The sequence below is a fragment of the Xenopus tropicalis genome, chromosome 7, assembly GCF_000004195.4.
Source record: "Xenopus tropicalis strain Nigerian chromosome 7, UCB_Xtro_10.0, whole genome shotgun sequence".
NCBI classification, from domain to species: Eukaryota; Metazoa; Chordata; class Amphibia; order Anura; family Pipidae; genus Xenopus; species Xenopus tropicalis.
In genome coordinates, this window is record NC_030683.2 from 112,062,159 (window position 1) to 112,072,462 (window position 10,304).

At 43.0% G+C, this 10,304-nt stretch overlaps 2 protein-coding genes across 3 annotated transcripts in view; both read left to right on the forward strand.

The window, feature by feature from the left end:
• The window catches only part of ttyh1 (tweety family member 1), a 69,233-nt gene extending 66,569 nt beyond the window's left edge, over positions 1-2,664 (forward strand). Inside the window, exon 14 of one of the 2 annotated variants that reach the window (XM_012966766.3) lies at positions 1,909-2,664. Coding sequence is in view for 1 of the 2 variants with exons in the window: in NM_001079431.1 (NP_001072899.1) it covers positions 1,909-1,992 (84 nt within the window). In the remaining variant the exon portion in view is untranslated. The remainder of the gene's footprint in view (positions 1-1,908) is intronic. The other variant, NM_001079431.1, reaches the window with a different exon arrangement.
• Positions 2,665-6,420: 3,756 nt separating this feature from the next.
• On the forward strand, positions 6,421-9,745 carry leng9 (leukocyte receptor cluster (LRC) member 9). Its single transcript, XM_002938517.5, has 2 exons — positions 6,421-6,942; positions 8,361-9,745. Exon 2 carries the CDS (start codon positions 8,381-8,383, stop codon positions 9,677-9,679), a length of 1,299 nt encoding a protein of 432 aa, XP_002938563.2. The 5' UTR covers positions 6,421-6,942; positions 8,361-8,380; the 3' UTR covers positions 9,680-9,745.
• The last annotated feature ends 559 nt before the right edge of the window (positions 9,746-10,304 follow it).

Consider the following 10,304-nt stretch of genomic DNA (forward strand, 5'->3'; position numbering starts at 1 on the left):
AAATATTTAAAAATAGGCACCTACTCTGAGGACATTGGGAGCAACATCAAAGGGGGTGGGGACACTGGGGAGCAATATGTTGCTGATGAGCCACTGGCAATCACCGATGTAGTGTATTTCCCTATATGTTCAACACTCACATAAAGACAAAAATGTACTATAGGGAAGGTGTTTCCAATTAACCAGAAAGGGTGTCTGCTAAACATACCTCCCACCCCAATCCCAAAATATATGATACAGTACAGTGTTTCCCACTATTTTGGGGGATTCTTGGGAATAACCATTACTTTGTGTTGAGTTATGGGGCTACTACATTAAAAAGAGTGCACCAAACAAAGAACTAGCTTACAAAATAAAAAACAAGAAAATAACTAATTGCACATTCAAACATTTACCAGCTTAAAGCACAACCCAGCAGCAGGCAGTAAGGGTTATATCTGAACTATAAATGACACTCACCGGAATGTGACAGATGGGAGTTCTGAGGATAAAGCGCCAAGGTCAAATAAGGAACAGAGGCAGAGCCAATGAATTGCCTAGAGAGACGTGCAGATGGTGAAAAAGTCTCATCCATGATTCGGAAGTTCATAAAATGAAGCAGAATGCATGAGACTGGATTGTATAAGTACAGGTGTGTAGTAAATGTCTTCTGTAGCAGGGTAAGAAGCAGAGGAAAGGGCCCCCTAGCCAATTCGAGATTAATCGGGCCCATAAGTAAAAAAAATCCCCAACAATTGTCCCCCAACATGCTGCTCACCACCCCCTTGGATATTGCTCCCAGTGGTCTCAAAGCAGGTTTTAATTTTTGAATTTCTGACTTAGAGGCATAAAGACCATGTATACTGCCAAACAGAGGCTCTGTAGTCTGTCAGGCCACATGGGGCTACCAAATAGCCAGTCACAGCCTATATTGGTCAGCCTCTAGGAAGATTTTTCATGGAAAAGTTTCTCCCTAACTTCTTTATATTTAAATGTTCTTCATGGTAAAAAAAGGTTGAAGTAGAACCCCTAGCATTACATGACAATGGAAGGTACTAATGCACCGTTCACTTTCTCCTAGTAAGCACCAACTGGTCTCTTCCTTGTTATGAAAATGGACTTTTGTAGGACAGACAAGGCAGCAGAATCATCAAAAAAACTCCCAAATCCAATCATATTGCTAAAAAGGGACTGTGAATAAAGGTCCAATTTAGCCAGCTGAGGGTTGTTTCTTGCCCTACTCTAATACTTTGTTCCCTTCCTAGCTTTCTCCATACTTATGTTCTAGACATAAACACTTCCTGGATTGTCATTGCTACGTGTAGGGTAAAGACTGCTATACGTAGGATAAAGCCATACGGTGTGCAGATTAGACCAAATATATAATGGTTTTACCGTACAAAACAGTTCTTCTCTTTCTGCATCATTTTAAATCCTGGCAGGGGAGGAGGGACTAAAACAATAATGTTACAAATTGTGACAACTTCTCCACAGCTTACAGATAGCATGCAGGAACTACACAACCCACAATGCATTGCAATAAGATGTTCCTTTCCTTATTGACATCACATTTGAAGGGAATTGTGGGATTGGGAGAATGCAGCTGAAGACAGTCGACAACTGTTACATATTTTTGAGTCACTTTAAAATGTGGTCAGCCAAATCGGCAGTAGTACAGGAGGCGGGGCTTAGGGAACTGTTCCAAACCATATTATTACATTAAAAATCATGAAAAGGCTGAATATTTTTTAATTGATGTATATTGCAAAGTTCCTTGAAATTATGTTTACTATTCAATAAGCTCAAGTTGTGTTTAGGTAGAGTTCCCCTTTATGTTATGTAGGGTTACCAACTACTTCTCTAATTATTTGTTCTTTTTTTCTCCCCTTATGTGCCGGCTGGCTGCTCCTCGTACTCCGGGTCACCCAGTATTCTCCCAGCATGCGAACATCTTTTATAAGTGCAACCCAGGAAGAGACTGATACACCCTGCAGAACAGACGTGGCATTCTAGTACAAATCCTTTTTGCTGAAGACACCTTCCCTCCTCATTTTTGACTAACAAGCAAAATAAAGACTGAGCTTTTGTGCTCTTGATGGCGTTGGCAGGAACATTTGGACACTGGAACCAATCGGTGTCCCCTTTGTATTCAATTCCATTACTTCTCTGTGGTGCCAGGCAAATTGACCGGTCTCTCGGTTTTTCTATTTTTTTGTATTAGTTCATGTTTTATTTACCTCATCAGACTCTTTCCACTTTGTTTTCCTTGTATAACATCCACTGGACCTACCAAGTGACCTCCAGGGGGGCACCATGGGGCGTCTGTACAGAAGAGTTCTTTAGAAAGCCATACGGAGGATGCCAAGTGAGGGGGTTCTTTGCCAAGCGTGGGACATTAATTATGGACAAGTAAAAAGGAAATCATGAAACTAATATTCTTTCTCTAACGTCCCATTACCCCCAACACGGGATGTAACTGCCAGCAGAATACCCCTGGCTGGCATGTGAAAAATGCATTAAGTGGGAGTAAAAAGGAAGCTGAATGAGCCTAGAACGCAGGACCAAGGACTTTGCTGCTGCATAACGCTCTCCTTCAAACTTGGATTGATTTTTAATTAGAACGTCGTTAACACTAACTCATATTTTACAATGACTTGAAATAAAAGGGAAAAACACTTTATTTTATATGTGTTTGTTTTTGACTGCAGCCTGATGATAGAATTCCCTTCTGTACAACATACAGAAATAGAGACTTTACAATAAATATAAACACATTGATGCCAATGATGTTGGGCCGACATGAGGGCCAGCATAAAAGCACATCGTTCCTTTATACATTTATTGAAAGTAGGGATCCAGGATTCGGTTCGGTATTCGGCCAGGATTCTGCCTTTTTCGGCAGTGTTCATATTCGGCCGAATCCACGGTCCTGGCCGAACTGAATCCTAATTAGCATATGCATTAGGATTTGGAAGGGTTAATGTCGCCACATAAACAAGAAGTGTAAAATTTTTCACTCTGCGCAAAGAAAAACTGGGTTCGGTGCATCCCTAATTTAAAGATTCTCTATGCAGGGTGTTCGTTTAAAAATGATAGGCATGGCTCTAAAGGGGGCGAAGGTGGAAGTAAAGGTATGAAGGGCAATTAGAACGAGATTCTAGTGGGAATTAATATTTATTATACTTGTAAGGGCATTGTAAGGGTGAATGGTAATGATCACGATAAAGGGGGAAAACTGACTGAGGCTCAATCCCAGGAAGTGTGAAATCTGGTTGCTGCTTTGCCTCATTTGAATGCCACACTCCTTGCTTTCAATCATAGGTGGCAGCTGCTCACTTGAGCAAAAGCCCTAAGATTTATCCAATAATATAAAGCAATTTGGGCAAATCCTTGTGTTTGAAGTGAACCTAGCACGGTCTATTACAGCCAGTTCAACTGAAGCTCTTTTACTAACTTCCTTTTCTAGTGTGGAGCTCCGCCCCCTTTTGCTTTCAAGCATTCCTTCTCTGACTATGCAGACCTCAAAGAGGTGCCTGCTGGGCATGCTCACTGCCTCTGCCCCGACTAAAATCAATCAGGCATGAGCAGTAGGTACCTCTTTGAGGTCATCATAGTTGGAGAAGGGATGCTCAGAAAGAATAAATGTACTTGCATCCAAAGCCGCTCCTTGCACTTGGAGGTTTTGGTACTAAGTGCCCATGTATCCCATGAGTCTGTTCATATGAATAGTATGCAAGTGGGGCAACTGATGCAAAGTAACCCTTTTTGTCAGGGTAAAAACACGGTTACTTGGATTAATTTCAAACGATACATACAGTGGTGTGAAAAACTATTTGCCCCCTTCCTGATTTCTTATTCTTTTGCATGTTTGTCACACAAAATGTTTCTGCTCATCAAACACATTTAACTATTAGTCAAAGATAACACAAGTAAACACAAAATGCAGTTTTTAAAAGAGGGTTTTTATTATTTAGGGAGAAAAAAAATCCAAACCTACATGGCCCTGTGTGAAAAAGTAATTGCCCCCTGAACCTAATAACTGGTTGGGCCACCCTTAGCAGCAATAACTGCAATCAAGCGTTTGCGATAACTTGCAACGAGTCTTTTACAGCGCTCTGGAGGAATTTTGGCCCACTCATCTTTGCAGAATTGTTGTAATTCAGCTTTATTTGAGGGTTTTCTAGCATGAACCGCCTTTTTAAGGTCATGCCACAACATCTCAATAGGATTCAGGTCAGGACTTTGACTAGGCCACTCCAAAGTCTTTATTTTGTTTTTCTTCAGCCATTCAGAGGTGGATTTGCTGGTTTGTTTTGGGTCACTGTCCTGCTGCAGCACCCAAGATCGCTTCAGCTTGAGTTGACGAACAGATGGCCGGACATTCTCCTTCAGGATTTTTTGGTAGACAGTAGAATTCATGGTTCCATCTATCACAGCAAGCCTTCCAGGTCCTGAAGCAGCAAAACAACCCCAGACCATCACACTACCGCCACCATATTTTACTGTTGGTATGATGTTCTTTTTCTGAAATGCTGTGTTACTTTTACGCCAGATGTAACGGGACACGCACCTTCCAAAAAGTTCAACTTTTGTCTCGTCGGTCCACAAGATATTTTCCCAAAAGTCTTGGCAATCATTGAGATGTTTTTTAGCAAAATTGAGACGAGCCATAATGTTCTTTTTGCTTAAAAGTGGTTTGCGCCTTGGAAATCTGCCATGCAGGCCGTTTTTGCCCAGTCTCTTTCTTATGGTGGAGTCGTGAACACTGACCTTAATTGAGGCAAGTGAGGCCTGCAGTTCTTTAGATGTTGTCCTGGGGTCTTTTGTGGCCTCTCGGATGAGTTGTCTCTGCGCTCTTGGGGTAATTTTGGTCGGCCGGCCACTCCTGGGAAGGTTCACCACTGTTCCATGTTTTTGCCATTTGTGGATAATGGCTCTCACTGTGGTTCGCTGGAGTCCCAAAGCTTTAGAAATGGCTTTATAACCTTTACCAGACTGATAGATCTCAATTACTTTTGTTCTCATTTGTTCCTGAATTTCTTTGGATCTTGGCATGATGTCTAGCTTTTGAGGGGCTTTTGGTCTACTTCTCTGTGTCAGGTAGCTCCTATTTAAGTGATTTCTTGATTGAAACAGGTGTGGCAGTAATCAGGCCTGGGGGTGACTACAGAAATTGATATTGAAATTGAAAATTGAAATTGATAAACCACAGTTAAGTTATTTTTTAACCAGGGGGGCAATCACTTTTTCACACAGGGCCATGTAGATTTGGAGTTTTTTTTCTCCCTTAATAACGTAAACCTTCATTTAAAAACTGCATTTTGTGTTTACTTGTGTTATCTTTGACTAATAGTTAAATGTGTTTGATGAGCAGAAACATTTTGTGTGACAAACATGCAAAAGAATAAGAAATCAGGAAGGGGGCAAATAGTTTTTCACACCACTGTAGCAGCACACAGCAGCATTTTGAGTTTCTGGATTCTTAATATAATCCGCCATGAAATGGTTAGTATGACAAGTGCATTTAAAGGGGTAATTTACCTTTAAGCTTTTAGCATAGTGCAGACAGTGATATCAGACAATTTGCAACTGGTCTTCATTTTGTGTTTTCAAATTTAGCTTTGGGTTCAGCAGCTCTTCAGTTTGGAATTTCAGCAGCCATCTTGTAGCTGGGGTTTGATTTACCCTGGCAACTAGGCAGTGGTTTGAATGAGAATGAAAGATGAAAGGAAGAGGGCCTGAATAGAAAGATAATTAACAAAGAAAATAAGGGAAAATATGAATGAATTTAAACGTTATTTCAAACAACTTTTTAATATAAATTAATTAAAAAAAATAAGCAGCCTTTTCATGATTTTTAATGTAATAATATGGTTTGGAACAGTTCCCTAAGCCCCGCCCCCTGTTCCCCTGCTGATCTGGCTGGCTGCTTTGAGACCCCCGAAAAAGTAACATTAGTCAACTGTCCTCAGCCTACCTTCAGCCTGCATCCTCCCAATCCCACAATTCCCTGCACACGTGATGTCAGTAAGGAAAGGAACATCACAGTGCAATGCATTGTGGGTTATGTAGTTCCTGCATGCTGTCTGTAAGGTGTGGAGAAGTTCAATCAATGTTTTAGTCCCTCCTCCCCTGCCAGGATTTCAAATGATACAGAAAGAAAACTGTTTTGCAGCTGGATTTCAGCATATAAACATTATATTTATTCATACTTTATGAAGGAACAGATTACAGTGATAGGGATATTAGGGGTTTTTGTGACATGTGGGGCTCTTTAACAAATTGTTGGTTTTGGAAGCAGGAGTTCCCCTTTAATCTCATGCTCTCGTTATATGTATACCCCAGTGTATCTTCCCCCCAGTCCCCCCCCCCCCCCCTAACTAAAACTATCCCTGCTCCCTTATTGGCTTGCTGGGGCCAAGGCTGTTCCAAGATTGCTGAGGGGGGGGTGCTTCTGGCAGTCAGGTTGCTACAGGTGTCAGAAGCATTCAACGCAAAGGGGGGATAGTTACTGCCTCCCTGGCTACTTCAAACATTGCTGAACGCAATCCATTCCTTGCTATAGCCTCCATGATTCTGCTTGTGCCCAGCCAATCTAACTCCCCACAGCTGTACCGGAACTATACATTCCAGAGAAGCGGCACGGAAGCTGTAGCAGAAAATACCTGACTCGCTGCCTACAAGCGCCCCCTGGCGTTACCCTTTCCTACTGTCACTGTCCCAGAATTCCCCGCTCCCAGCCGGTCTGTAATGCCCGTCACTCTCTGTGACTCCGTATGACACAGTGGAATTCCCCGCCGCGCCTCCTGTGCTCAGTTGTTATTATTCCTCACTCGCTGTTTGTGTTTGTTGCCAAGTGCAGTGATGTCATTGGGCTCTGAATGAGTCATGTGGGTTATATAGCGATACGCCCCCTGTAGGGTAGGGCATTGCCTGTTCCTGCTGTTCCTGCGATCGGACCAGGTAAAGTAATAGGGATGGGAGATCTGTGTTGGGTGGGGAAGGGGCTTTATTTGAAGCATTGATTGTGCCAGTGATCCACTATCCCAGTGTGCCAGGCCGTGTGCCAGTCTGCTGGGGATAAGGCTAAGCCTCCCCAAACCCCCTGTTACTTTAAAAAATAAATACAAAACAATATATTAAAATAAACCAGTGCCTTACTGAGCTGGGTGACATACACTATGCCTGTTGAAAAAGCATTTATATCCAGCTTTATTTTGAAGGTTGTCTGTCTCTCTACCTGCCTGCCTACTTACCTACCTACCTGTCTGCCTACCTACCTGCCTACTTACCTATCTGCTTGCCTACCTACTACCTGCCTGCCTACCTATCTACCTGCCTACTTACCTATCTGCCTGCCTACTTACCTACCTATCGACCTGCCTACTTACCTATCTGCCTGCCTACCTATCTACCTGCCTACTTACCTATCTGCCTGCCTACCTATCTACCTGCCTACTTACCTATCTGCCTGCCTACTTACCTACCTATCTGCCTGCCTACGTACCTACCTATCGGCCTGCCTACTTACCTACCTACCTGTCTACCTACCTACCTACCCGCCTGCCTCATAAATAAAAGCTTCAGTAATTAGAAGCTGGGTAAAGAGGTTTTCTATGCTTAATATAGTGTAAATGAAATTGTGTTTGCACTACTGTTCACATATTGTGTTGCTCACAAACAAGTTTTGCAGCTGAATGTGGGTCACGGGGGAAAAAAGGTTGGGGATCCCTGCATTAAAACATAGATAGCCCTACAGTGGGCAGATAAAGAATGTCTCCTGTCTCATGATAAAGGGTAAGTGCACCCGTGAGCAGTAATGTATGGTGCCATACCAACACAACAGAACAATGAGAAAGTGTACCTTGTTCCGTAATTAAGATTAGAATCAGACTTCACCTATGTTTATAGCATGGTATATAGAGTCACACTTATCTGTGCCACTTAGGGTGATAAGTACTACCTGTGACTTTGGTCAGTATGACTTATATTAATGTTGCCATTTTATGAATATAATATTTAGTCTATGTTTGCACTGGCAGTACTGGTGGCCACAAAAACATCCCAGACCAAATGGTATGCTCCTCAGTGCACAGGCTGAAAAAGCCAAGCTGTGGGCAGGGTTGGAAGCTGCCATGACAAGCAGTTCACCTACACAAAGAAGGATTATATTGGCTTCCAGTTAACGTTTCCTGCCTGGGGCAGCAAGTTAAGCAGCCATAAATGACATTCTTGGGCAGGGGGCAGTAAGAGAGATGATAGTAGGGACTGTGAAGGGTCCCTATGGTTTTGTTTCCCCAAAGGGACATTATGGTGGCCATAAAGTGTGCCAATACTGAACACTAGCAGTGATTAAATTGTTACAATATCTCTGATTTTAGGACAACCTACCCTAAGCACTATGGAGGGTGATAGGAACAAAGGATCAGGTGCATCACAAGACGTCTCCACCGGTGATACCAACACAGAAGTAAACCCAGGACCCTCAGGAAACGAAATGGATACATTAATAAATTCTTGTGGGGCAGCAGCTGAGTGTGTCCCGTGCCAGTTCTTTCTCACAGGGCGCTGCCGATTTGGGGAAAGGTGTAGAAACGTGCACCCAGGGTCACTGCTGAGCTTCCAACCAGAAAGTAAACCAAAACCAAAAGGGGAATCCGAACCAAAGGGAAAGAAGCCGCCAATGAAGACGGCAGCAGATGTCATCTCACGTATTCAGTGGGACCCAAAGTTACCCAAGGAGGATTTTCTCATAGGATATTTGGATAGGTTTCTGGGTATTATTGAAAAGCCATATTCTGCTTTCTGTTGGGAAGATCTTGCCTCAGTAGGGCACGATGTCCTTGCTATACCCAAGCATCGCATTCAGTACTTCAAATACCGAGATCTGGTGGTATGGGACAAAACTTCCCGCACCGACAATGTTTTTGGCTCAACTGGAAGCGCTCTCACGATATTGGATATCATTGAGCGATATGAAATGTTGGCGCCTAAAGAACCCGTAGCGACCGCTCTGGAAGAACCAACTTTAGCTGATGCAGATGTAGAAGTGGGAAGCGAATATGGTGAACATAGCAATGAGGTTGACGAAAGTGATGGGAAAGTGAGGCCTTCCCATTTTGTGGCGGTGCGTATTAGCAGTGAGGAAGTGAGAAGCGCTGTAAAGGAAGTACAAAATGTGCTGCTGGGAAACAACCCTGACCTAGCGGAGTTTTGTGTCCCGTTGCCAAGTCTTCACCTAACATTGTGCCTCTTGTATTTGGAAAGTGCAGAAGATATTGAAAGAGCTCTTTTAACACTACAAGAACTAAAGCATGAAATGCAACGGACTCTCCCGCCGAGCCTCATTCTCAGTTTTGAAGGAGTGCGGGACTTCCATTCGCGAGTGCTTTATTTAGCGCCTTCGGCTCTCCCGGCCTTAGAGAAATTTGCTCACAGCCTTCAGAAGAGTTTTCAGAGCAAGGGTCTCAGAGTTATAGATCCCCCTCGCTCCAGCCACTTTCATGTAACTATAGCAAAGATACCCATGAAAGTTCTAAGGAAGCAGCCCAACCTTGCCTTCGTTCCTCAGGTCTATAGTAACACCCCAGTCACGCATTTTGGAGCACAACAAGTGGATAGTCTAAGTTTCTGTTATGCTGGTAGTGTGAGGCGCACTGATGGGTTCTATACAACCCTGTTAGAGTTAAATCTGTATTGACTTTAAAGGAAAACTATACCCCCCAGAATAATCAACAGATGAGCAGCTGATTAAAGGAGAAGGAAAGTCATTTTAGCATTTTACTGCCAATAGATTTGCCACATTAGTGCCACCTAGAACACTATATTTATTCTGCAGAAACCATTACCATACCTGAGTAAACAGCTTTAGAAGCTTTCAGATAGCAGCTGCCATTTTAAGTTGCTTCCTTCCTGCAGTCTAGCTGAGATCACACATTCCTAAGGGAGGGGGGAGGGAGTTCTTAGCCTTCTGGTGGGAGGGGGGGAGCAGGAGAGAACTGTGCAGACTCTGGTCCCAGGAATTAAGGATGTTTCTGAGAGAGGAAGTCAGACACTGGGACATCTTGTTTATAAAAAAAAAAAAAAATCCTGTGTTTCTTTTGATAGAGGACTCAGTGCAGTGTTTCTGTGAGTGCTTATGCCTGTATTTACATAGACCTTTCTGATAAAGCTTACTTAGTTTTTACCTTTCCTTCTCCTTTAAGGAATCTAACCAAACTGCAGTATATCAGTAAATATTGCCCTTTTACATCTTTCGCCATGAGCCACCATTTTGTGTTGGGCTGTGTGCTCCCTGACAGGAAATAACGCAGCTCCAACTAACA

What these genes read in the sequence shown, in the direction of transcription:
- leng9 (XM_002938517.5), top strand. Translation starts at nt 8,381, where the DNA reads ATGGAGGGTGATAGGAACAAAGGATCAGGTGCATCACAAGACGTCTCC.